At 51.3% G+C, this 26095-nt stretch overlaps 8 protein-coding genes across 8 annotated transcripts; 6 read left to right on the forward strand and 2 right to left on the reverse strand.

The window, feature by feature from the left end:
* Positions 1 to 176: 176 nt before the first annotated feature.
* N7443_004976 (urate oxidase) lies at positions 177 to 1206 on the forward strand (the record flags this gene model as incomplete). The annotated part of the gene is made up of 3 exons (XM_056885032.1): positions 177 to 313; positions 378 to 1024; positions 1085 to 1206. The coding sequence occupies 3 exons, from the start codon at positions 177 to 179 to the stop codon at positions 1204 to 1206; spliced, it is 906 nt and encodes a 301-aa protein (XP_056743310.1).
* Positions 1207 to 1570: 364 nt separating this feature from the next.
* On the reverse strand, positions 1571 to 2266 carry N7443_004977 (mitochondrial 54S ribosomal protein uL13m; the record flags this gene model as incomplete). Its single annotated transcript, XM_056885033.1, has 3 exons — positions 1571 to 1707; positions 1806 to 2166; positions 2246 to 2266. The coding sequence occupies 3 exons, from the start codon at positions 2264 to 2266 to the stop codon at positions 1571 to 1573; spliced, it is 519 nt and encodes a 172-aa protein (XP_056743311.1).
* Positions 2267 to 2528: 262 nt separating this feature from the next.
* On the forward strand, positions 2529 to 3598 carry N7443_004978 (40S ribosomal protein uS9). The gene is made up of 4 exons (XM_056885034.1): positions 2529 to 2622; positions 2691 to 2713; positions 2929 to 3000; positions 3139 to 3598. The coding sequence occupies exons 1-4, from the start codon at positions 2577 to 2579 to the stop codon at positions 3427 to 3429; spliced, it is 432 nt and encodes a 143-aa protein (XP_056743312.1). The 5' UTR covers positions 2529 to 2576; the 3' UTR covers positions 3430 to 3598.
* A 2345-nt stretch (positions 3599 to 5943) lies between these two features.
* N7443_004979 (DNA-directed DNA polymerase alpha catalytic subunit POL1) lies at positions 5944 to 10505 on the forward strand (the record flags this gene model as incomplete). Its single annotated transcript, XM_056885035.1, has 4 exons — positions 5944 to 6330; positions 6387 to 8669; positions 8729 to 9469; positions 9525 to 10505. 4 exons carry the CDS (start codon positions 5944 to 5946, stop codon positions 10503 to 10505), a joined length of 4392 nt encoding a protein of 1463 aa, XP_056743313.1.
* A 280-nt stretch (positions 10506 to 10785) lies between these two features.
* N7443_004980 (uncharacterized protein) lies at positions 10786 to 12801 on the forward strand (the record flags this gene model as incomplete). Its single annotated transcript, XM_056885036.1, has 9 exons — positions 10786 to 10838; positions 10942 to 11123; positions 11177 to 11259; positions 11315 to 11859; positions 11916 to 12066; positions 12121 to 12186; positions 12240 to 12348; positions 12405 to 12620; positions 12674 to 12801. The coding sequence occupies 9 exons, from the start codon at positions 10786 to 10788 to the stop codon at positions 12799 to 12801; spliced, it is 1533 nt and encodes a 510-aa protein (XP_056743314.1).
* Positions 12802 to 13212: 411 nt separating this feature from the next.
* N7443_004981 (DEAD-box ATP-dependent RNA helicase DBP2) lies at positions 13213 to 15827 on the forward strand (the record flags this gene model as incomplete). The annotated part of the gene is made up of 6 exons (XM_056885037.1): positions 13213 to 13259; positions 13489 to 13685; positions 13747 to 14715; positions 14770 to 14877; positions 15402 to 15530; positions 15586 to 15827. The coding sequence occupies 6 exons, from the start codon at positions 13213 to 13215 to the stop codon at positions 15825 to 15827; spliced, it is 1692 nt and encodes a 563-aa protein (XP_056743315.1).
* A 385-nt stretch (positions 15828 to 16212) lies between these two features.
* N7443_004982 (SGNH/GDSL hydrolase family protein) lies at positions 16213 to 17442 on the reverse strand (the record flags this gene model as incomplete). Its single annotated transcript, XM_056885038.1, has 3 exons — positions 16213 to 16843; positions 16918 to 17265; positions 17330 to 17442. 3 exons carry the CDS (start codon positions 17440 to 17442, stop codon positions 16213 to 16215), a joined length of 1092 nt encoding a protein of 363 aa, XP_056743316.1.
* Positions 17443 to 22511: 5069 nt separating this feature from the next.
* On the forward strand, positions 22512 to 24116 carry N7443_004983 (putative C2H2 transcription factor (Con7); the record flags this gene model as incomplete). Its single annotated transcript, XM_056885039.1, has 3 exons — positions 22512 to 23120; positions 23332 to 23512; positions 23770 to 24116. The coding sequence occupies 3 exons, from the start codon at positions 22512 to 22514 to the stop codon at positions 24114 to 24116; spliced, it is 1137 nt and encodes a 378-aa protein (XP_056743317.1).
* Positions 24117 to 26095: the final 1979 nt, after the last annotated feature.

Below are 26095 nucleotides of genomic sequence, written 5' to 3' on the forward strand. Positions count from 1 at the left end.
CGGCCATCGGAGGTGCCCGATGCCTTCTTGTTGGCCGCATTAGCCCATTTTTTGCCCTTTATTCCAATAAATACTGGTCCTGTCCTCTATTCTCCTCTCTAGCACTCTACAGCTTCAATCTCAGATTTCAGACCCTCGCCGTTTATCCATAAACTTCCTATCCTCTAACCGTCATCATGAACTCTCTCGCCGCTGCCCGCTACGGCAAGGACAATGTCCGCGTGTACAAGGTTCACCGCGATGAGAAGACCGGTGAGCAGACCGTGGTCGAGATGACCGTCTGCGTTCTGCTGGAGGGCGATATTGAGACCTCGTAAGTTGGCGCGCATTCACATTCGCATTCCTTATCAGCGTCACCGGCTAACCACGGCAAACAGCTACACCAAGGCCGACAACAGCGTCGTCGTGGCCACCGACTCGATCAAGAACACCATCTACATCACTGCCAAGCAGCAGCCCGTTACTCCCCCCGAGCTGTTCGGCTCCATTCTCGGAAATCACTTCATCGAGAAGTACAGCCACATCCACGCCGCTCACGTTAACATCATCACCCACCGCTGGGTGCGCATGGACATTGACGGCAAGCCTCACCCCCACTCCTTCGTTAAGGAGGGTGGCGAGACTCGCAATGTCCAGGTTGATGTTGTCGAGGGCAAGGGTATCGATATCAACTCCTCCATCAACGGCCTGACTGTCCTCAAGAGCACCGGCTCCCAGTTCCACAGCTTCCTCCGCGACGAGTTCACCACTCTCAAGGAGACCTGGGACCGTATTCTGAGCACCAGTGTTGATGCCAGCTGGCAGTGGCGCCGCTTCAGCGGTCTGTCTGAGGTCAAGGCCAACGCCAACAAGTTCAACCCCGCCTGGGAGAATGCCCGCAACACCACCCTCAAGACCTTCGCCGAGGATAACAGCGCCAGTGTCCAGGCCACTATGTACAAGATGAGCGAGCTGATCCTCGCTGCTGTGCCGGATCTCGACACTGTCTCCTACGCCCTGCCCAACATCCACTATTTCGAGATCGGTATGTTTTCACTCTTTCCCAAAAGCAAGATCAAAAGACGTTGTACTAACTATCTCGTAGACCTCAGCTGGCACAAGGGCACCAAGAACACTGGCAAGGACGCCGAGGTTTACGCCCCCCAGTCCGGCCCCAACGGTCTCATCAAGTGCACCGTTGCCCGCAACCAGAAGGCCAAGTTGTAAACGTGCCAACGTCAGCAACGCGCTCTATACTTCTTAGCATACTCTTCCTGTACATAAATCTCTGTCATTATATACCACGGTCATGACGCCCCAATCAATTGATTATGAAATTGGCACTCAATTTTCTCTTTTGTATTTCCATTCGGACTGCTATATAGTACATGCCAAGGGGAGATCAAAACCACCCTACCTAAATGATAGAGTAGATCCAAAGTAGTCAAACGGCAAAGAGAATCAGAATGGTACATTTCCCAGAAAAATTTGGACTCCACACCCATGCGCTTGCGGTTTTGGATCATAAACGCAGACTAGATTACACAGACCCCAAGGGGTTAAAAACAATGCGAAAAAGAAAAGAAGGGGTTTATGCCGATGCCTTAGTTTCGGTGGCTTCCGTCTTGGCCTCCTCAAAAGCTTCCCGCACTTTAGTGTTGCCTAGGACGGATTCGTTGCCGAATTTGACGATGTTCTCCTTGTAAGGATGGGCGAGACCCTCGAAAGCTATATGCATCGTTAGTCTATTATCCGGAAACTTAAGTGCTGCGAGCTAAAAATTCCCTAGGGAATTGATTGTACAGCATGATCTTGGCAAAACTTACTCTTCAGTCGTGCCAACCGGGGATCCTGGAGACGGTTCTTGGGCAGCATGCCCTTCACGGCGCGTCGCAAAACTTCACCACCACCCCATTTTTCAAACATTTGATCCATTGTCATGCTCTTCAAGCTACCGGGCCGTGTGTTGTGGTGGTAGTACTTCTTCTGGAAACGCTTCTTGCCGGTCGTTCGGAGATCGTGGCAACCGGCGACGACAACGTAGTCACCGCAGTCTGTTGAGGGGTCGTAGATAGGCTTGTGCTTGCCCATCAGGACGAGGGCAATACCGGAGGCCAGACGGCCGAGCGAACGCGGGTCTGAACCGGCATCAACATAGTGCCATGCCCGGGAGTACGCAAGACGGGTCTATCAACACTTGTTAGGCACAGCTCCACGCAATTGGGGGGTTGGGTGCTATCAAATAGCACCTGGTGGCAATGTTTACCTTGCCAACGGTCTGCGACATGTTGTCTGGATATGATGAAAGGAGGGACGGAGAGCAGAGCAAGCACGCGGATCTCACAGCGCAACCCCGAACTTTGCGCCTCCAGACTCCGATGTTGTCCGCGCACGTGACTAGAGACATATCATGTGACCGAGCCCTAAGCCAGGCTGTAGACTAACCCCATTAAGACTAGTGTGCCCTAAGCGAAACCCGCACCAAAGGGCAATTCAGGCGAATCGCTGCAGTGTGGGAATTCGCGGTCGACTCTTTTCCATCTCCCACGACAACACACTCCCTCCCTATCGACACCGACAAGGGCCATCTATTCACCATGGCTTCCGTCCCGAGTGTGCAATGCTTCGGCAAGAAGAAGACGGGTGAGTTTGCGTCCTCCCCCGAGCCTTGAGCGACTCGTGAGAATTTCGTTACTGATGATCTTCAATAGCCACCGCTGTCGCCCACTGCAAGGTATGAAGACGGAATCTTCTCCCCATTCCCTACGCCCATTGTGTCGGATACGCCTGGAAAGAAAACTCGAGAGGAATTTGCTGCGCATGGAAGGGATTTAGAGAGGAATTCGATGGTTCGGGTTTTTCGGAAGGGCGAATGTTGAAGACACATACGGCGCATGGAACACACAACAGCTGGATGAACAGCATGCTGAGACTTTTTCGATTTTACAGCAAGGCAAGGGCCTCGTCAAGGTTAACGGCCAGCCCCTCTCCCTGGTCCAGCCCGAGATCCTCCGCTTCAAGGTACGCACATTCGCATCCGCCCACACAGATCTGCCAATGGAATCGATGGAAATCGATTTGCAAGAGGAGGAACCTTTCAAGGAAATAGGCAGCGGCATCAAGTTTCGAATCGCTTTTTTCTGACATGAATTTCGCCAGGTCTACGAGCCCCTCCTGATCGTCGGCGTTGACAAGTTCGCCGGTGTCGACATCCGTGTCCGTGTCACCGGTGGTGGTCACACCTCCCAGGTCTACGCCATCCGTCAGGCCATCGCCAAGTCCATTGTCGCCTACTACCAGAAGTACGTTGATGAGCACTCCAAGAACCAGCTCAAGCAGGCTCTTGTCCAGTACGACCGCACCCTGCTCGTTGCCGACAACCGCCGCGCGGAGCCCAAGAAGTTCGGTGGTCGCGGTGCCCGCTCCCGTTACCAGAAGTCCTACCGTTAAATTCTCTTTCTCTCATTATTGCGGGCGAAAGGAATTTACAAAAAAACGGTGGTGGTCCGTGGAACTCATGTCTCTTATTCATCTCACGACTTGTTTTCATGGATTTCTTCTAGGTGGACTGGGTATTGGGAGGATTTGGTTGTTGGCATGAGCGGTTGGAGAACGTGACCGCTCATGTGGGTGGAACAGGACCGGTTTTCCCGGTGCCGGTTGCTGGAGGGGATTAGCATATCCTATGTTTTTTACTGGCGCTGTACTTCACGGCTGGAAAAATATCCCTAGCATAGGCCAGGAAAATCTGCTCAAATAACACCGGGTTTTCAATTTTGTTCAATTGCGGCTTACTTCGTAGACTTCAAGGTTCTCATAGAGCCTCGACCTACTTGGAAATTCTCGCTAGCTTTCCAGGCGATAGGCACGTTCCATATGCGTCGACAACTTCACGCCTGTTTAGCAGCACGTATTGGCTCGCCTCTCGTTGCAATTCTGGCTATGGCATCTACCGGCTACTCTAACTCTAGATAAATTCCACATAGATTCTCCTACGCTCGTTTCCATGCAATGATGCTTCCCAAACCACTTGTCCGTATCCCTATTTCCGCTTACTTACTCGATTCGCATCAAGGGCAATGTAGTGACGCCTATCTGACAGATACCAGAGGCATATCACCCATGGTACCTGGTCACAACACATTTAAAAGCAAGTCTTTCATAGCAGACTTCTAATAGCTGTCTAATTGGGACACAGGATATCGTCGAAACGATTGTCGGTCATGCTGAAGAGGAAATACGCTCTTGACGCTTGATATCAAGTGAATTCGTAGACTGCTCTTCATCCCGGAAGCCTCACCATGGACCATCCTTGGACTCTCAACCTCCTTGTCGTGTATTTGTTGATTCGTTTGGGGACGGGCAGATTTAATTTGTCAAGCGATCTTGCCTTCCTCTGCTGCTCTTTCTTGTTAATTTACTTCCGAGACCCTAGATTTTCGGGTTTCCTTCTTGATCATCATTGGTAGAGCCAGGGTCATCATAGCCACCTTCAAGTCCTCCACACTTGACAAGCATGAGATATCTACCCATCAAGATCCCCCAACGGACTCGCCGTTGTCCCAAGTGGCAAGCGTCGGCCCACCACATCGGTTGTCGCGGCCTATCCTCCGAGCGGTTTAGCGGGATACATAGACGCAAAGAGGCAAGAACAAGAAATCAATGGATAATAAGGGCGAATCGTGATATGAAGAAAGGTAATAGGAGATCGGTGTATCTCTGAGAACAGCGCTAGATGCGAAATCCATCCCATTAGCATTGATCGGCTGAGCTAGTTGGTTCTCTCTAACCGCTAAATTTCTCGACGCTTCGGGGTGATAGAAACAGTCCCATCGGGGGTTCGAGGGCGTTCCGACAAGGTTTCTGAACCACGACCGTCCCACGAAAGGGACGCAATGGACACTTGCATGGGATGTCACAAATCCAGGCTTGAATGTGATCGGAGAATGTGAGTGAGCAAATTGAACAAGGCCGCAGCGGCATGTCATCTGTAAGTAGACGAATCGCTGCTAAATTGTAGGCCACAGAATGTTGTTCATTATTGAGTGCTTCGTCGACGATCACGACGTCTGACTTAAGAGCTTTGGAGCTGGAGCATCGATAGGCAAACAGGTATAAAGATGTGGGGGAGGTAAAGAAGGTGGGGAGGAACACTTATAGGACACATGACGATCGATCGCCGTGAACGTTAGTAACCCCACAGCTGATTTCAGGTGACAACGGACAGTGGGCCAAGATAAACTTGATTTTCTAGGTTAAGATGATACAAGGGCCATTAGAACTGCTCAACATGGGTCTATTTGCTTTATGTAAGTGTTGGCTTACCTTGGAATTGATGCTATTTTAGAGAAGGAACTGAATGTACAAGAGGGTATGGGCTTGTGGGCTACAAGAAGGTTTGCCACTAAGATGACTGACGAGAGACTGTGAATAACTATGTATTCTTAGTAAGGGTACAAACCTCCGAGTATATAGAATGTGATGCATATCTGTTGCAAGTATAACTGAATGAGAGCAAGTCACTTCTCATGGACACATTGTCAGGCTGTTAAAATGGTTGGGGCTTTCAGAAAAGCTGACAGCCCATGATATTAGGTTCCAGAAATGGAGCCCAAGAGCACTATCAAGAGAACGTCCGGCTGCATCTTCTGCACTCGATTTCCTGAATCCAACCTCCTACACCGATAATTCCTCTAGCCTAGAGACCGAGGATGTCAAATCGAGAAAAAAGAAAGAGTAAACGCAGAAAAGAAGGGATAAGTATAGTACACAAAGTCACATGACCATCTTATCAATTGCAGCAAGGCGCGTGGCTATTACATAACCACTTTAAGTGGGCGGACGCGACGCGGATCGCGTCTCGTGCTAGATCCAGGGCGCGACTCCCTTCAATCCTCCCTTTCCCCACTCGTTGTTTTCTAGTCCCACGTATTTGATGGGCCTTTGCTCGTAACATCACAAATTATGCCTTCTGCTCGTGACAGATTGGCTGAGCTGAGGGCCCTCCGTGCCTCGGGCAAGAAGCGCATTTCCACTTATGAAATTGAGGACCAGGGCGACATTTACGATGAGGTGGATGACGACGGCTACAAAAAAGTCATCCGCAGCCGTTTAGACGAAGACGATTTCGTTGTCGACGATAACGGTGCTGGTTACGCAGACGACGGCCGTGAAGTGTGGAACGAACGCACAGAAGAATACGACAGTGAAGATAGCGATGAACTGCCAGCCCGTGGCAAAGTGGCCAAGCGAAAGCGCGAAGAGGAGAAGCAACGGAAAGAGAAGATCAACAACGGCATCTCAAAATACTTCAATGCTGGTCAAGCAACCTCAAATGCTCCCAAACCGAAGGTGAGTGCAGTCCTCGACGTATGCTACAATCATGCCCCGTGCTGACAATACCTTAGCCCGTTGCTACTGCTGAGGATGACGCCTTCATGGCAGATCTGCTCGGTGAGGTCAACACAAACGTGGTTTTCAATAAAGTCCCTACCCCGAGCATTGTGAAATCCGAGGCCCGTCGCAAGGTCCGCGTTCTATCCCCACCTTGGTCCGAGAAACGACAGCAAAAGCCCCGTGCAAAAGACGAAAATGATGCTCCCAGCTCCCCGCCAATTAAGGAGCAGCCCCTTCACTCGGACGACCTCGATGACGGCCCGCTTCCTATGACTGACGACGACGACGTGGATATGGGCGATCCCATGCCTTCTTCCCCAATCACCAAAGCCGTCGAGCGGAAGAGTGTTATCGTTCCGGTGAAGACTGAAGAGGAAGATGAGGATGATATCGACATGATGGACGTTGCGGAGGCTACTGTCTCATCAAACATCAAGACAGCCAATATCAACATGACCGGTAGCCGGCCACCTCCCAAGCTCAAAAAGGAGATTCTCCCCACGCCCGCCAGCTCATCACCTGCTAAGGCTGCACCGGAAGTCATGGATCCTTCGTGGAATGATGTCCGGAGCAAGCTGAACGTTCTCAGCAGCCCGGCACCGGAGATGCGCACTTTCGGAAAGCTACGAGCTCAGGATGTTGTGGAGGAAGACGGCAGCCTACGTTTTTTCTGGCTGGACTATACTGAGGTCAATGGGGCTCTGTGTCTGTTTGGAAAGGTTAAGAATAAGCAGAACGGTTCATATGCTAGTGCCTTCGTTAAGGTCGACAACGTCCTGCGAAAGCTCTACTTCCTCCCCCGTGAGAACCGGGTGAAGCATGGAAGAGAGACAGAAGAGGAGGTTGGTATGGAAGACGTCTACCAAGAGGTTGATGACACGATGTCGCGGATGAAGGTCGGCATGCACAAGATCAAGCCTTGCACTCGAAAATACGCATTCGAGATGCCCGGTGTCCCCAAGGAGGCCGAATACTTGAAACTTTTGTATCCATATCACAAGCCTGCACTTCCCATGGACATCAAGGGAGAGACATTCTCCCATGTTTTCGGTACCAACACCTCCCTCTTCGAGCAGTTCGTTCTCTGGAAGAACATCATGGGCCCTTGCTGGTTGAGCATTGATGAAGCCGATTTCTCAGCGGTTAACAACGCATCCTGGTGCAAGTTCGAGTGTCAGGCTTCCAAGCCAGCGCTCATCTCCCCGGTCCCCGACTCTGAGAACCTGGAGATGCCGCCTTTAACCCTGATGAGTTTGTCTTTCCGAACTCAGCTCAATGTGAAGGAGAACAAGCAGGAGATCTTGTTGGCTAGTGCTCGAGTGTACGAGAATATCTCCTTGACAGACACAACTCCGCCCGAGAAGCTTCCTTGCAAGACTTTCACTGTGATGCGACCTTCTGGTACCTCATACCCGATGCATTTCGAAGCCGAGACACGGAAGCAGCGGGGTACCTTCATGTTGGAGAAGAGCGAGCAGTTCTTGCTGAGCAAGTTCCTGGCCCTGTTCGAAAAGATGGATCCTGACGTTATCATGGGTCACCAGCTACAGGACGTTGACCTCAGCATTCTTCTTAATCGCATGCGAGAGAAAAAGACTCCTGGATGGCACCGCATCGGCCGACTTAGGCGTGGTGACTGGCCTAAGAACTTTAACAAAGGAGGTAGCTTCTTTGCTGAGAGGCAGCTTATCGCAGGCCGTCTGCTCTGTGATACTGCCAATGATATGGGCAAGTCTCTCATGATGAAATGTCAATCGTGGAGCTTGACGGAAATGTGCCAGCTTTATCTCGGCGAGGGCAATAACCGTCAAGATCTCGATGTCGAAGCAGCCCTGAAGTCATGGGCGTCCACGAAAGAGGGCCTGATGAACTTCGTCAACCATGCCGACACCGACACATACTTTATCGCTGCCCTGGTGCTGCGTTTGCAGATGCTGCCACTCACCAAGGTTCTGACCAACATTGCCGGTAACTCTTGGGCACGTACTCTGAGCGGTACCCGTGCAGAGCGTAACGAGTACATTCTGCTGCACGAGTTCCACCGCAACAAGTATATTTGTCCAGACAAGTACTCTTCGCGTCTGCAGAAAGCTGAGGAGAAGCTGATGCAGGATGGCGATGATGATGAGACCGTCGACAAGAAAAAGAAGGACAAGTATAAGGGTGGTCTTGTCTTCGAGCCCGAGAAGGGCCTGTATGACCGTTTCATCCTGGTCATGGACTTTAACAGTTTGTACCCTAGTATCATTCAAGAGTACAACATCTGTTTCACAACAGTCGACCGACACTCTACGGTGAGCATCTTACAGCAGGTCTAGAAAGCTTGGGACTTGATACTAACATCTCTTTTAAGGCTGAGAATGAGAACGATGAGAAAGTGCCCGAGGTCCCCTCATCGGACTCCGAACAAGGCATTCTGCCGCGGCTCATTGCTACTTTGGTCGGCCGTAGACGCGAAGTCAAGAAGTTGATGAAAGATAAGCGTGCCACGCCCGAGCAGCTCGCTCTGTGGGACACGAAGCAACTTGCGTTCAAGCTTACTGCCAACTCTATGTACGGATGTCTGGGTTATACCCAAAGCCGATTCTACGCTCGACCACTGGCCATGCTCACCACCTTCAAAGGTCGTGAGATTCTGAGAAGTACGAAGGAGCTTGCCGAAAGTACCAACCTGCGTGTCATCTACGGTGATACTGATTCCGTCATGATCAACACCAACATGGATACCATTAGTGAGGCGCTCAAGGTCGGTGAAGAGTTCAAGAAGGCTGTCAACGAGCGGTATCGGTTACTGGAGATCGACATTGACAATGTCTTCCGCCGGCTCCTTTTGCATGCCAAGAAGAAGTACGCTGCTGTGAATCTAACCGAGATCGACGGCAAGTACGTTGAAAAGCTGGAGGTGAAGGGTCTGGATATGAAGCGCCGTGAATACTGTGCTCTTTCCAAGGAAGTGTCGGCTCGACTTCTTAATGAAATCTTGTCTGGCGAGGACCAGGAGGTTGTTCTGAACAAGGTCCATGAGTACCTGCGGGAGCTCGCCGAGAAAATGAAGGAGTTTGCTGTCCCTGCTCAGAAATATGTCATTTACACGGTATGTGAAAGCTCACGGAAGGCTCAGACCGCCATTGCTGACATCGGTAAACCAGAAACTGTCCAAACGACCTGATGAATACCCGAACAAGGAGAGCATGCCTCCAGCGCAAGTCGCCCTCCGAGATATAGCCCGAGGCAAGAATATACGACCGAACGATGTCATCTCATACATTGTGACCAGTGGAGACTCGGAAACCGCTTCTCTTCCTCCTGCCAAGCGATCTTATAGCCCACAAGATGTGCTGAAGTCGAACTCAGGGCTCAAGCCGGATGTCGAGTTCTACCTGCTCAAGCAAATCTTCCCTCCTATTGAGCGTCTGTGTGCCCCGATCCCCGGAACCGATGCTGTCCGCTTGGCCGAGTGTCTTGGACTTGACACTCGCAAGTACCAAATCAACACTTCCAGTGCAAGCAACAGTCAAAACGCAGAGATCTTCCCTCTGGAGTCACAAGTTCCGGACTCCGTCCGCTTTGCCGAGGCAGCGCGGTTGACCCTGAGGTGCCGTTCCTGCAAGGAGCAATCAGTCTTCGAGGGTTTGGCAGGTTCATCACAAATGTGCTCCGCAAACGGCATTGTCTGCCCAAATCAGAACTGTCAGAAACCCTTCGCAGTCCTGACTATTATCGCCCAGCTGGAAAGCCAGATCCGCGAACAGACTGCCCGATACTATGAGGGATGGCTCGTTTGTGATGACTCGTCCTGCGGCAACCGCACCCGCCAGATCAGCGTTTACGGACACCGCTGTCTGGGCCCGCGCGGCCGTGCCGACGGCTGTCTTGGTCGAATGTCGTATGAATACACCGAGAAGCAGATCTACAATCAGCTTCTGTACTTTGCCGGCCTCTGGGATGTCGACAAGGCCAAGGCTGCTGCCACCAAGGAATCTGGAGAGAAGAAGGACAGTGTGACAGCACTCGCTGAGTTTAACCGAACACGATTTGATACTATCAAGACGGTGGTTGACAGCTACCTGAAGAAGTGCGGCCGGCAATGGGTCGAGATGGATACTATTTTCCGCTTCATGTTACAATAAATGCCCCGGTGGCGTACGACTTTTTTTTAGGGAATTTGTAAATAATGAGCCTCCTGAGAAGGGCTTACAGGAATCAGAATCAATTTGCATTTGCATCATTTACTTTCGGATATAACTTTCGTAAGTTGTATACACCATCGAAGCCGAAGCCGTAGAAGCCTTTAGCCCCGCCAAACCCGTGTCTGTCTTATCTTATCTCGACTTTTGCCTGATCCCGCACTTGAAGACCCCCAGTCGTTCACTTTCCCTTATTTTCACACCCCAATTGGCTCTTTTAATCATGTCAGTCAAGCGGGTCCTAGTCATTGCGGGATCTGATAGCTCTGGTGGCGCGTAAGTCCCCCGACATTCACGGTATCAGGCCGGTACTCCCAATGCCGCATCGTGCCTGCCATGGGTCCATGTGAAGCTCGAACGTACGCTAACGGGATTGAAGGGGCTTGGAAGCCGATCAAAGAGTTCTAGCCGCCCATGGCTGCTATGCTCTCACTGCCACAACGGGCTTGACGGCCCAGAACACACTCGGTGTGCAAGACATCTTCGTCATCCCAGCCGAGTTCGTCAGAAAGCAGATCAATGCTGGTTTGGAAGATGTCGGTGCCGATGTGGTCAAACTCGGTCAGTCTGCCGATATCTGTGCGTGGTATGAGTTCTTTTACTGACTTGGACAGGTATGCTGTCGTCTGCCGAGACGATTGATGTCATCGCGGAAACATTGCAAACCCATCGAGTTCCCTCAATTGTCCTCGATCCGGTAACTAACATCCCATTTCGATTCTTGAACAAGGCTCATATTGACTGTCAATCAGGTCATGGTGTCCACGAGTGGATCGCAGCTGCTCCCTGAGAAGGCCGTTAAAGGGCTCCGCACGAAACTGCTTCCGCTTACGACAATCTTAACCCCGAACATTCCCGAAGCACAGCTCTTGCTCAAGGATGCGGGAGCAGAAGCTCCGGAGCCAGCGGATCTTGACGGCATGGTTGAACTGGCCAAGAAAATCTGTTCGCTAGGCCCCAAGGCAGTGCTCCTCAAGGGTGGCCATATCCCTCTGACCAAGGAACACAAGACTGCCAAAAACCCGCAAGAAGCGACCACGGTCATCGACATTCTTTTTGATGGAGAAAAAGCAACTCTGTTCGAGACAGACTACTTAGTCTCGAAGAACACGCACGGCACCGGCTGCTCACTCGCCTCGGCAATCGCCGCCAACCTGGCCCAAGGAAAAGACATGGTGAGAGCTGTTCGCAGCGCCGTGCGATTCGTCGAAGCGGGAATCAAGACCAGCACCGACTTGGGTAAAGGAAGTGGGCCTATCAACCATTTCCACTCGATCTACACTATGCCCTTTGCACCGTATGTGACGCCATACTCAATGAAACTTGAACAAAATATCAACTGACTGAACCCAGTGGCCGGTTCCTGGAATACATTATGGATCGCCCGGACGTCCAGCAAATTTGGCAGAAATTCACCCATCACGATTTTGTTGAGGGTCTGGGCAAGGGTACGCTTCCTGTACAGAGATTCAAAGAGTATCTTGTGCAGGACTATCTCTACCTGGTGAGTTCTGTTTTTGGGGTTTACTCTTGAGACGCTACTAATCAGATCTTGCAGGTCCAATTCGCTCGCAGTAATGCACTTGCATCGTACAAGGCCAAGAGCATGGACTCAATAGCAGCAGTGAGTATCCTTCCGCTGTTTTCTTCTGATCCCATCTGACTCGGGCATTCTAGTCCGCTCAAATCGTTCTACATATCGAGCGAGAGATGGCTCTGCATGTGGATTACTGCGCTTCCTTCGGTCTCTCCAAAGCGGAGATGCTGGCCCACAAGGAGACTATTGGTAGGACATTCCCCCTTTATATCCAGCGGATCTGTCGCTAGACTAATCTTAAATAGCATGTACCGCGTACAGCCGATACATTCTCGACGTAGGACAATCGGAAGATTGGCTCGCACTGCAAATGGCTCTTGCACCTTGTCTTATCGGATACGGTGCTATTGCCAAACGACTCCACACCGATTCCGAGACTCTCCGTGAAGGAAACCAGTTCTGGAAGTGGATTGAGAACTACGTCGCCGAGGACTATTCCGAAGCCGTGCGACTCGGATCAGGTAAGTGAAGCTTCTGGAATTGTCTGGGTTCCGCTAATTTGAATTCGAAACAGAATTGCTAGAAAGTCACATGAAGCTGGTATCCCCCAGTCGCATGGAAGAGTTGATCAAGATTTTCATCCGGGCTACGGAGCTGGAGATTAGTTTCTGGGATATGGGTCTAAGCGATAAGAAGGTGTGAGATGTTATCGGCAATGAGAAAAAATCTGTATATAGGGTGACTTGGGACGAAAAGAATCTACATGGGACAACAGACCCTAGCTACACAATCACTCTTCAAAAACTTCAAATTTCGGAATATGCTTTCGCCCCCTTTGCCTCCTTTCACCAAAGCAATTGTTATTTCACGGTGAACCACGGTCGACCGTTGAAAATCCGGAAGGGGCGAATAACACGCTGACTCAGCGAGCGGGTCCGCGCCTCTCTTAGGGCCTTTTTTTTTTTTTTCCTGTCGCGCCTCCCCTTTGTTTCTTCAAATTCAACGAGGAACCCATCTTCACTCAGGTTCCCTTCTCTCGTCTCATTTCTCATCTTCGGTTTCTCTCCTTCTTTACCCTATCCTCAAAGAAACCGACCTTCAAAAGCCTTCATTATGTCTTACGGTGGTGGTTACCAGCGCGGTGGTGGCGATTCCTATCGGTAAGTTTTTTTCCTCCTGCAAAGGGAGCCTCTCCGGCATGGTCTTATGCTTGGAGGACCTCCCTCTTGTGCTTGCTATGTTCCTCAAACATGTCTGGCTGCAACTCGCACATTTGATTACGTTCGGCCCTTGTTGGGCTGGGTTTCAGGTGTTGCCTGCTACGACCGGAACGAAAAATGCGCTTGTCACACTTCGAGTTGAACCCCCTAGCTAACAATATCTTTTCAGCTCCCGCAATGACGGCGGCAATGGCTACTCCGGCGGCGGCGGCGGTGGTGGCTATGGCGGCGGCGGTGGTGGTGGTTACGGTGGAGGAGGTGGTGGTGGTTACGGCGGTGGCCGTGGAGGAGGCTTCGGTGGTGGTGGTGACCGCGGCGGTGACCGCATGTCTGCCCTTGGCCAGAACCTGAAGGTTCAGGAGTGGGGTGAGTTCCTTGCAAGCACGTCTTTTACCGATCGCAAAACACTAACAAGTGAATTAATTAGACATTAACACTATGCCCAAGTTCGAGAAGTCCTTCTACAAGGAGCACCCGGATGTCTCTGCCCGCTCGCAGGAAGAGGTCGATGCTTTCCGCAAGGAGAAGAACATGGCCATCAAGGGCACAGATGTCCCCCGCCCTGTCGAGAACTTCGATGAGGCTGGTTTCCCTCAGTACGTCCTGTCTGAGGTCAAGGCACAGGGCTTCGACGCCCCCACTGCCATTCAGTCCCAGGGTTGGCCCATGGCCCTCTCTGGTCGTGATGTCGTCGGTATCGCCGAGACTGGTTCCGGAAAGACTCTGTCCTACTGTCTGCCCGCTATTGTTCACATCAACGCTCAGCCTCTCCTTGCTCCTGGCGATGGTCCCATCGTCCTTGTCCTGGCTCCCACTCGTGAGTTGGCTGTCCAGATTCAGGCTGAGATCACCAAGTTCGGCAAGTCCTCCCGCATTCGCAACACCTGTGTCTACGGTGGTGTCCCCAAGGGCCCCCAAATCCGTGACCTTTCCCGCGGTGTTGAGGTCTGCATTGCCACTCCTGGTCGTCTGATTGATATGCTCGAGGCCGGCCGCACCAACCTGCGCCGTGTCACCTACCTCGTTCTCGACGAGGCTGATCGCATGCTCGACATGGGTTTCGAGCCCCAAATTCGCAAGATCATTGGCCAGATTCGCCCTGACCGTCAGACTTGCATGTGGTCCGCTACCTGGCCCAAGGAGGTCCGCCAGCTGGCCTCTGACTTCCTCAACGATTACATTCAGGTCAACATCGGCTCCGAGGGGCTTTCCGCTAACCACCGTATCACTCAAATCGTCGAGGTCATGTCCGACTTCGAGAAGCGTGACCGCATGATTAAGCACATGGAGAAGGTTATGGAAGATCGCTCCAACAAGATTCTTATCTTCACTGGCACCAAGCGTGTCGCTGACGAGATTACCCGCTTCCTCCGCCAGGACGGATGGCCCGCGCTTTGTATGTTTCTATCCCCCATTCTCCTTGGTACATTTCACTAACATTTTCACTCAGCCATCCACGGTGACAAGCAGCAGAACGAGCGTGACTGGGTCTTGAACGAGTTCAAGCAGGGCAAGAGCCCAATCATGGTGGCCACCGATGTGGCTTCCCGTGGTATCGGTATGATCAAATTGCAACCCCCTCCCCTTCCCCCTCCCCCTTGACCCCTTCCCTGAAGGGGCCCTTGAGAACACTCACCCGTGTTGAATGTGATATTATAACACAACTGGCACGGTGCTCAACTCTCTCCGAAGCGTGTTGGTACCCACACGACTCGTCCAGGCGGAAAGTCGCGTCATCTTTTATGGTTCTCATACCAGGAGGACCTTGGAGACTCACAGTGCAGCGTAGCAGACAGCAGTCCTGATCGGATTCCCGGACTCCTCTAAACTCATGCCTGAGTTGGAGTCTTTTTCGTATCTCATTGTTCTTGAACTGTTCGAAAGCTGCATTTATCCCCAAGGTTACTCTAGGACCGCGATTACACTGCCATCCCATGGACTCGCTTCCCTCAGGATTTTCTTCTGAATTCCAAGCAGAGAGCAATGATGCATCAGGTCCTCCACGACTGAGAAAGGGCCCTCTATGGCCACGTTGCTTTACCCACTAATGCCCTGTTTATGCTAACGAAACCTTTGTAAAAGATGTTCGTGACATCACTCACGTTTTGAACTACGACTACCCCAACAACTCGGAGGACTACATCCACCGCATTGGTCGTACTGGTCGTGCCGGTGCCAGTGGTACTGCCATCACCTTCTTCACCACCGAGAGTACGTCCCTTTTCCCCTTTTTGGGTTTATCAATTCTAACCTTTTTTTCCCACAGATGCCAAGCAGGCCCGTGACCTTGTCAGTATCCTCACTGAGGCCAAGCAGCAGATCGACCCCCGTCTCGCCGAGATGGTCCGCTACGGCGGTGGCGGCGGTGGTGGTGGCCGCTGGGGTGGCCGCGGTCGTGGCCGTGGTGGTTGGGGTGGTCGTGGTCGTGGCGGCGGTGGCGGCGGTGGCGGCGGTAGCTACAACACTGGCTCCAACTCCGGTGGCCTCGGCGGTAACCGTGGCTGGTAAGCACGCCCTCCAGACACTGCTCTGCGTACCCGGTAGACTTTCTCTTGTTTTGCTTCACTTCGGTTCCTTGCGTAATTCGGTACGGACGGCGTTTTCGATGTCATAGACAGTTTTACCTGCTTTTATCGGTACATTGAGGGCTCTTTCGCCGAGCCCCTCACCCCATGTCTGCGGTTCCTTCGGCAATCCTAGAGGCTTGGATTTTATGGCCAAATTCATACATGTTGATTATTCGAAAAGTTTTTCTAATTGTGTCGGCTCACGAGGACCGACCAAGTTCAGTGTGTCCATAATTGATTATTTATTGTTCCATCTTTCCATCACTACGTAGATATCTGTCTCGTAACCTCCTTCGTCCTCTTTGGAGTACAATGCCCTTTCCCCGTTATCTCATCAACCACCTCTCAATCTCCCCAGCCAGTATCCGATGGACATGACTAGTCAAATGCCCTGAATTAAACCAAAAATACTCCTCCACCGGCACCGGACACCCATACTCCTTATAATTCACCCCAACATCCAACTGATCATACCCTGCACAATACCCCGTCGTATTCACAATCCCATACCGTCCCGGAGATTCCATAATCTCACTCAACCTGCCATGCGCATCAAACACCCTCATCTCAACATTTCGCTTCTTCCCAAACTGCTCTGCATGCGCAGCTAATGCGTCATTATACCAGGTAACCTGCGTCGCATTCGGATGCGGCGTACTAGTCGCCTGGTTTGAGGGCGTGCGATCCAGTGGTGGGAGGTTGATGAGAAGGTAGGATTTGTAGCCCAGTTTATATAAAGTGTCTATAGAAGTGAAGAGAGTGTTTGTGAGATTTGCGTAGAATGTTGGGAAATCAACGGCGTATTTGCTGCTGTCGCCGATGTCGTTGATGCCGATCCAGATTGCAATCAGAGTTTCTGTTTCTCTGAGGTGTTGGGAGAGGGTGCTGTGACCGTATTCTTGGAATTGGGTTATTTGGTTTACTAGGGAGACGGTGAAGTTGTGGTGGAGGGGTGTGCTGGATAGTATCCATCGAATTAGTTCAATGTTCTCTGGGTGGCCTGGGTGGCCTGGGAGAGTTCGTGGTCGTACTATTCGGTTGATATGTCTGCGCCGGCGAAGGCAAAGTCCCAAAGCTGTTTTTGGCAGCTCCGTGGGGAGGTCATTCCGGGTTCGAGGCCGCAGTTTGTGAGGTATTCGATCCAGTTTGGACCTCCTTCTGCGGTTGCGGTCTCGGGTCGAGTGTTAGTTCGGATTCCGCTTGGGTATAATACATACTTGGAAGGAATTGGAGAATTGGAGTGTACCTGGTTTTGGACAATCATGTTTGAGAGTAGAGTCTCTGGATCGTATGCGTAGTTGAATTGATCGCCTATAAAGCTGTAGTTCTGGTGGCCGTGGGTTCCTTGTACATAGGTGTAGGAGTCGCCGAATGCGATTCTATTTGGTTAGCCTTTCTGGCGGACTAGTTGAATAAAGATCTAGATTGGAGTCTTTTACTTACATTCCTTTCTTGGCAGACCAGTTGAATTTATTTGGTGCTTGTGCTGTGGGTATTGCCGAAACTGACTGGAACAGCGAGAGCAATGTGGTGATGTATCCTAGTGACGAGTTCATTGTGACCCCTGGATGCTTAAGTGGGAAAGCGATAACAAGCAGCTGAAATTGGCGGTCTCTGTTTTCCCTTTTAAGTGTTCCTTCTCATTGTCCTGATCGTTGACTATGTACATATCGAGAGCAAGCAATTCAACCCCGCAGTCGATCCGTGCCCGGGGTAACTCTGCCTGCGGACGGAAGATATTTTTCCGTCGGTTATAACGGATCAAGCACAGATGAGCCTGAAAAGGCATGAAGAGACTTGGAAGGGGAGAAATTCAAAGTTGTCTGAAACCTGAGGGAGTTTAGTTTCTAGCGATGGACCGGGGTGGGGAGCCTCAAACGAGATTCAATTACCTATCTAAAGTTTGGTATATATCAGGCTCAAGAACCCTAGCGAGTCAAATGTCATCGAGCGCTTCACGCTCCCGCTCGGTGTGCTTCATAGATATAGAAAGAACCGTGACATTTAGGAGCCTGCCCAGAGAGGATTAGCGGTCAGATTTATACCGTGATAGACCTAGATATACTCGGCACCAGACTCAATGCGAATGCCCTAACCATCCTAGGTACACTAAGGTCGAGTGCTCGATCTTTCAACCTGTCAATCGTATTTCAGCCCGTAAACAGCCTAGTGGAGTGATCTCATAATCACTGCTAGCTCTTCGCCGAGCAGGTAGGGTTTATGCTTAAACCGGCCCACAGCAAGGCGGTGCAAGTGCTAGTGAGCTAAGGTTAAGTAGGTTTCACCGCAGATACACTATAGAAAGAAGCATGCGCTAACTAAAGTGACGGCTGTGGGGATCTGGTCCATGCTTTAATTGTGTATGTTGATGTAGTTTCATGCTCTTTCAATTTTCATGCTCTTTCAATCTTGGTCCTTGGTTGTGAGTGCCCTCTTATCCAGGCATCCCGAGTCTGGAATCTTGTTACATGAACATAAACCATACCCTAACACCACCATGACCTGACCTGACCTCTCCAAATTACCAATACCTGTAAACCCAGATTGAAAGAATTTAAATGATTAGAATTACCCGCAACAATCTCCTGACCCAAGCGCAAACTGACACCTCGCGCCCGCCAAGGGAGACCCAAAAATGAGACGAGGGGCGGGGGGGGGGGCCAATTCACCCCTGAACCGAAAGCATAATCGTGAAATAATGTATGTCCAGCCGAGCGGCTGCACACTACAGTATGCATTGGTCCCAAAGCTTCTCCATGCCCATGTACCATCCTGTACCGTCCTGCACTATCCTGCACTATCCTGCATCATCCCCAACGCGTCCACCTGTAGCCCCATCGCGACCCAAACTCCGGCGGCTCTTCCCGTTGACCTTGGAAGAGTGAGCAAGTGGCAACAGAACTCACAACAGAAAACAGAAACAAAGCAACGCGACCAGTGTTTATCAATTCTCTAGGATGCTCCAGTTCAGTTCAATTCCAATTCCAGTTCCAATTCCAGCTCCAATTCCAGCTCCCGCCGCATTGCTGGGCTAGGCAACGGCCCATGCAAGGTTTCTGCCTCCTGGAGCAGGCGTAGAATATGCATGGAAAATGTAACTCTACTCGGTGTATCTAGCCTCGCATTTATTCGGGGCTTCTTGAATCTCACATGGGACGTGTACAGGACTCCACATGATTTCCAAGGTTTAGGACCCAGGGGCGCCTTGGCTGTCAAGGACAAGACTGAGAAAGACGCGGGATTCGAATCCCTGTTGGTTACTTAATTGGCTGATTGTTTGGTAACATTTCAACCTTGATTTTCCCCTCTTTTCGTTCCCTGTCATTCGTGCGAGAATTGAGATTGGGGTTCCGTCTCGTAAGCGAGAGGGGACGTGCCTCTCAATGGTCAAGGGGAAAAGATAGAGAAAACAAAAGAATCAAAAGGAAAACAGGTTCTAGGGGATGGCCATGAATCAAGACTGATTTGATCACGATGGGATATCAGTCGTTGTGCTCGATCTGCCGAATGGCGGGTAACACTTACTGTGTACGGCGTAGCATGGTATTTGCACAGTCCATGTGGATCCGTGGGAGATTGTTATGAGCACAGGGCACTGATTTCGTGCCTATGGCCGAGTAGACGTGCATTGAGGTACCCGGGTTGACAGCTGGGGAGGATCGTCCTTAGTTCGGTCCTTTCTTGGTGCTTGGTCCTCGTCCTTGGTCCCAAGGGGTTTGGTACGGATGGGCTTTGTTGTGGTGTGGTGATCAGCCGGAGAATAGCCGTGCGTGCCTCGAACAGTCCATGTTCACGCCTCCATACCACACAACACGTGCACCCCTACAGTCCACCATCGCCACGCTGTCTCCGCCCCTCTCTTTTCTCTCCTCTCGTCTCGTCTGTCTTCCCGTCTATACCCACAACCGCAGAGCCCGCCTAGAGCGGGAAGATTCCCAGAGCTGTTCGGGTAGGGCTATATTGCATAATAAAATCTCGGGAATTGCCAAGATTCTCCGAGATGCGGATTTGATCTACGGATCATATAGGCCATCAAGGACATGAAAACTGGGGAGTCTATGGAGTGATCGTCCGAAGGGGAAGGCCAGTACCAGTATGTACGCTTGGAGCGTACCCGTATCCCGCGTACTGGAGCACTTGCGGCTGCGGCGCCCAATGACTGACGCGCCATATGAATTTGATATCGATCCCGGCTTCATGTCCGGAATTCCCGTACTCCGTATTGTCCGCGGAGCTCTCCGCCAAGAAGGAGAGGGGGGTGGGGGGCCCACTGTGGTAGCCCTTCGGCCTTTGCCTTATCTTGCTCCCTTTCTCTTACTCTCTCTCTATCTCTCATTAGTTGTTTACCGGGTCCGATTCGGTGTAAATCATATTGACAAGGAAGAGGAAGTGTGTGATGGGGCGAACAGAGTTGCTTTTTGCCTCACCGGCAGTGGATGAACAGGTTCCGCGCTGCGGGGTGAGATCCAGTTTGGTGGTCCCCAAGGCCAATCACCTATGGAGAACCGAAACAGGAGGATACCATTCCGAGCTGGGAGCCTTGCATTATGGTTGCTGCATTTGCATTTGCATTTGCATTTGCATTTGCATCTGCATGGTCCGTTTTCTCCCTATCTGGTGCGTCGGCTCCACGTAGGCTAGTTAGGGTAAAAAGCCCCGGAGAGCCGCCGATACTCCGCCGGGGACAACCAGCACGTACCACGGACCAGCACGAAAAAGGACAAGAGGCATCTGGGACCTATATTTAACCCCGGTTGTATGATGAAGCATTGAGGCAGAACCACGGTCGGCCTCCAACCTGGGACATATCGGACATCTCGGCGGCACAACCTCCCACTCTCAGAGAGGTGGGGGCGTCACTGCAGGGAAAAGGGGGAGACATTTATACTCGAATCGGAACCGGCTGGCGCCGTGACTGTTATCAAATAAATCAAATAACTACAGGTGTCATGAGGTCTCCAATCCCGGTGGGGTTCTGTTTCCACTCGCGTTGAGGTATCGTGACTGGGGGGGGGAAGCTACGCGAGAGCGGAGTGGGAGTGCGAGAGAGAGAGAGAGAGAGAGCCCCTTTTAGGGCCGGGTACCCAGGTACGGAGATCTTGTTTACTCCAGAGTTTGAGCTCCAGTGTTGCAGTGTTGCATTGATCACTCGAATAATTAGGTACGTACTGTAAAAACATCTCCACAGGATACACACACACACACACCTTTTTTACCTTTTTTTTTTCCCTTACTTTCTGGCTTTCTTACATTTCCTAAAGAACCTACCGGCTTCAACCGCCCGGCTTTCCAACTTCGTAAGCTTTACACTAATCCTAACCGGGTTGACCCTCCACCGAGCTGCTCCACAGCGGGTGGGTACCGAGGGGCACTCATAGGTGCAAACTCGCAAGAGACCACCCACGCCGTCCACGCTAGCCCTGGTCTTCCCGAGTTCCATCGCTTCTGCTTCCCCCGGCCTGCGCTTTGTCCCTTTGTGGGCTAGTGCTCGTCTCCTAATCCTATTCAGGCTGGCGGCCCTCTCCCCCCGTTGAGGTTCCTCGGGCACGCCATGGCACCCATGGCACCCATGGCCCCCCTGGCCCCTTCTACGATCTTGGTACCCACGGAGCGTAGACGCTAGGTTCGCTGTCTTAGAGACGCGCCCCGAGTTTGCGGGTAGACTAGTCTTCCAGCTCGGAGCTAGCCACTAGAGCAACCACTACTTGACTACATCTCTATATCTCAACGTCCACCATCTTTTCACGACCATTCGGATTGAATGTGAAAGAATTCAAGAATTTCAAAAGAGGAGGTTGGACCATCATCATGTCGCCACTTTTTTTTTTTTTCTTCCAGTATCCAGGGGATCCGCTTTTTTTTCCCATTCTTTTTTTTCTTTCTTTTTTTCCCATTTCATCATGGAGCAGACACCACTTAGCCGGAGGAGAGAGAGGGGGGGGGAAAGGGGGCCAAACCGGAGTATTGTGTAGAAACGGGAAAGGTCCGAGAGGGAGATGGAAATGAAAATGAAAATGCAAATGAAAATAGAATAAAAGTAATTAGCATGAGCATCCATATCTCTGAGAAATAAAATACGTGACCACGGTGATACCGTGATTACCACCGGGTCCACAGCATCCTCGGATCCCACGAGGTCGTCTTTTGCCCTGCCGAATCGGCCTTTTAGGGCGCCTACTGCACCCCTCTTGAGTCTCTTGCCTTTTTTTTCTTTTCTATATCCCCCTGGTGCCTCGTGCTTACGCCGCCACCTGCAAGGCATCCTCGTCCTAAAAAGCGAACTAAGATTTAAGCATCGGGGCTTCCTTCCAACGCGCTTTGACAGAAACGCGTCGATCCCCTTTCTTTTGGATCTCCACATTCACGATCTGCACCTTTGGAGAGAGTACGTCAATTCTCGTCTTTCCCCCCTGGTCTGTCACTCCAACGTGGCGACCAAGTGCTTTGATACCTATCCGCTTCAATTTCTCCGCCCATTCCCATTCCCCTTCCCGATCTTCACTATCTTCCATCTTGACTTTGACTTTCACTTGTACTTGCACTTGCAATTCCCACCAAACTACCAAACGGCCCAAACTCATCTGTGACGCGTCAGATCTCTCTCCCTTCGCGACTCGATTCTTTTATGGACACCCGGCCCGCCTCCGAGTACGCACAGTCAGGTTCGCACCACCCGTCCATCACCGGCGCACCTTCTGAACCCCAATCTGCAGATCAAACCTCTGCTGCTGCCCCTGCTCACTACGCCCCACCCGACGTAAAGTACTCGCAGCCTGAGGTTCGACCCGCCAACATTTCGTCCTCCAACACCCCCCAGCCAGAGTACGGGTTGAACCCTCCGCCCACTCGCTCGCCCGCCTACCAGGACTACCTCCCGCGCCCTCAACCCTACGCCCCCAACTCTCAGCCCGGCGCGCCGGCCGGTATGGCTCAAGCAACAAGTCAGTTCCCGTTCCTGCCCGAGGCTCCTTCGTTCAATCCTGACCCCGTCCTAGATCCTTCTCTTCCGGCCAACAGCCCCTCCTACCCTCCTCCCTACTCCCCCTACCAACCTCAGGGACACGAGATGGCTCAGTATCAGGGTCACCCGCCCCCGCCTCATCAGATGTACACGCGCCCGGATTGGCCGCATAGCTATGGACAGCAACACCACATGCCAGGCCCCTATGCCTCGCCCGCTACAACGGTTGGTTCTGCCTCCCCTGCCGCGACCGCAGGGCCGCGCCCTGGCCAGGTATGTTTTTGATGATCCCTGGGGCTTCTCTCATTTCTGTTGTCTTGGACGCCTCTGGGCTCGGCATACTGTGAAAGAAGCCGCCCAAGGGATCGTCAAAAACAGTGCATTTCTCTCTCGTTCTGCGATTGAGATTTGCTGGTTGCCTATGAAAAAAAATATCTGGGCAATTGACTGGATTGGTATGCTAATTCGTTTTCGTCCTCGACAGGTCTACTCCTTTGTTCCTATTCCCGGTGCTCAGCAGCACAAGCGCCCTCGTCGTCGCTATGAGGAAATCGAGCGCATGTACAAGTGTGGATGGCACGGTTGTGAGAAGGCCTATGGTACTCTCAACCACTTGAACGCGCATGTGACAATGCAGTCGCACGGCTCGAAGCGCACTCCCGAAGGTGAGTTTATCTTTTTATTTCCTCAATCGCGATCTTGAATTGTTGTCTTGGTCTGTCGCAAATGGCTGGATTGGGTTAGCGCCGGCAGCTTCGCGCTAGTGAGTTACACTAGATTTCGCGGGGCTGCAGTAGTGCCTCACCGGCGTGGAGGTTAAGCATGCTTAACTGATAGCGTATCCCTTTCCGCCCCTAACTTGCCAAACCACCACCATACCTTTCACTGCTTGATTTGACCTCATTGCTGACTTCCTCTTCAGAATTCAAGGAAATCCGCAAGGAATGGAAGGCCCGAAAGAAGGAGGAAGAGGCTCAGCGTAAGGCCGCTGAGGAGCGTGAGCGTGCTGCTGCCCAGGCGGTACAAGCCAACCAGGTCGACGCTCCTGGCCCCTCCGATCCCTCTCAGGGTCAGCCCTCTGCCTACGCCGGCGGCGTTCGCCCTCAACTCCCTCCTATCGGCTACCAGGCTGCTGATGGCCAGGTGCCCGGCCAATATGGCCCCCCTGGCGGCGGCATGGTCTACCAGAGCAACGGACAGATGGGCTATCCTCCCAACTACCCTCACTCTCCCTACCAGAACGGTCCCGTGTATCAGCAACGTGAGTAAAATACAGCCATCATCGCCATCTAGTTTCTCTGCCAGGATCGACCCAACTGGATTCTTTCCCTCCCCTTCGGTCCAACACGGTCCAACACGCGCCATAACTCTCCCAGGACCGATCGGCTGATCTACTTCGCTACGGCAAATCCAGAGACTCAATCTACCAGCTACCCGCAATAATTTACATAATCGACTCCTACGCCGTGGCACGGAAACTGCATCTGTCCTTGCTGTTTTCGTTTTTCTTTTTTTCTGTCTTGCTGTTCTTTCTAATCACGATATCCCATGTTCTTGACTTGACCCTCATGTCTCCCGGATCCGGATCCTTGCCCCCTTCACGTCTTTTCCCTCGATGATACCAACCTCTTGCGGCTTTAATCCATCCAGTTCCAGTCAAAGAGTGGCTTTCCGACCTTCTTCCTTTCCTGTACTAGAGTTGTGCATCCTTCAAAAGAGTCTCTTCTTTCTGGTGGGTTCCTTTGTTTTAGCTTTTAGCTTGCGCTCGTGCTCCTTTGTCGGGGGCTGTTCAAGAATTTTGGTTGGGTGGGCGGATTTATTCCCTTTCTTGCATGTGTTTATTTCTGTTGTTACGGGCATTCCTCCCAAAATCGTTGCTTTCTTTTTTCTTTTTTTTCTGGAAGGGGTTGTTTCTTGGCTTCATCCCATGTCCCTGTCTCTGTCTCTGTCTCTGTCTCTCGTCTCTTTGCTTGCATGGGAACCCTTGCTTTGCAGGTTCTTGTTCTTTACTGCTGATACGTCTCTTGTCTCTCTCCTCTACGTCTACGTATATTATACTGTGCTGGGTCTACAGTCAACTGTTTGAAACTACTGTGCATTATCTGATTTCCTTGTGTCTGTGTCTGTGTGTCTGTTTTGCTCGCTGTAATTACAGAGATGAGACGTCTATTTTATACGCCATGTAATGGATGACAACTTGAACCAGACTCAAGCTCCAGGACTGTAAACCTCAGTAAACTCCTAAAATACAACCCCAGTACCTGCCGGTTATGCACATGTCAATTTCCTCTCATATCTAGACACCAGCCATCAAAAACCTTCCTTAAAGTACCAGGACACGATTTAAGCACTAATACTATCTAACACCAACTAACCTCCCCACACGTAAAGCCTTACCCGCCCTCCAACCCTGTAGCTCGCTCTAGTATGTAATTTATCAAATAAGGTTAAGCCAGCCCGGGCGCCAGGATCATCTAGTCCCCCCACAAGTCGCTGCCCAAGCTAGCCGGAGCCGCGTAGCGTACCGGGCTAAGCCCACCAAGAGTCCAGCATCGATATCTTACAGACTAATGTTTATGGCACTGGTTTGCTTTCTTAACCTGCGTCGAAAGTCAATGTAGGCTGTTTTTTGTTTTCCTTGTGGCTTTCGATTTTTTTAACCGTCAGCCAGGATTAGATTGGATTGGAAGGTTTGGGAGCCGAGAGATTATGTTGATTTCCCGTTGGTGATTTCTATGGAGTTGTACTTGAAGGTACCTTTGTATCTGGATGTATCCATTAGATGCCTGTGGCCGAGGTTCCCTGCAGGTCTTTGATTTAAGGTTGGCGTTGGTGTGCGAGGCCACGTGGACTAGGGTACCTTGACCCTGCAGGTCAGGAACTTTGATGTGTTTAGTTTAGTTTGGGATTAGATTGGGATGCGTGCATTACACAGTGCCTGCCATTGTTCGTTTTGAGGGGTTGACTCTGTGTGTTGAATGGGTGTATACCGAAATACAGGGCGGCGAAGAAAAGTGTACGGATCGAATGTTGTTTTTCATTTGTTGAATCTGAACCCTTGGGTTTTGCTCTAGCTTAGGATTTTGGTGCAGGGCTGCATAATCCTCGAGAAAAGAATTTGGGGAAGAAGCTGAGAGTATGTTAGATGAAGAGTTTACTTTACACTATTGAATAAAATCTAGACGTCCGTGGACTGTCCTGCCTGGGTTTTCCATAACATTAAATGTACAGTGAGGATCAGCTAGCTT

Source organism: Penicillium atrosanguineum (assembly GCF_028827265.1).
Source record: "Penicillium atrosanguineum strain IBT 20685 chromosome Unknown utg000003l_segment0_segment0, whole genome shotgun sequence".
In the NCBI taxonomy this organism is placed as follows: Eukaryota; Fungi; Ascomycota; class Eurotiomycetes; order Eurotiales; family Aspergillaceae; genus Penicillium; species Penicillium atrosanguineum.

Bases quoted from the DNA above. Each gene is read 5' to 3' on its own strand.
- N7443_004978 (XM_056885034.1), top strand. From the start codon at position 2,577: ATGGCTTCCGTCCCGAGTGTGCAATGCTTCGGCAAGAAGAAGACGG. The intron at 2,714-2,928 runs GTATGAAGACGG...TCGATTTTACAG, and splicing joins CCGCTGTCGCCCACTGCAAG to CAAGGCAAGGGCCTCGTCAA. The intron at 3,001-3,138 runs GTACGCACATTC...GAATTTCGCCAG, and splicing joins CCGAGATCCTCCGCTTCAAG to GTCTACGAGCCCCTCCTGAT.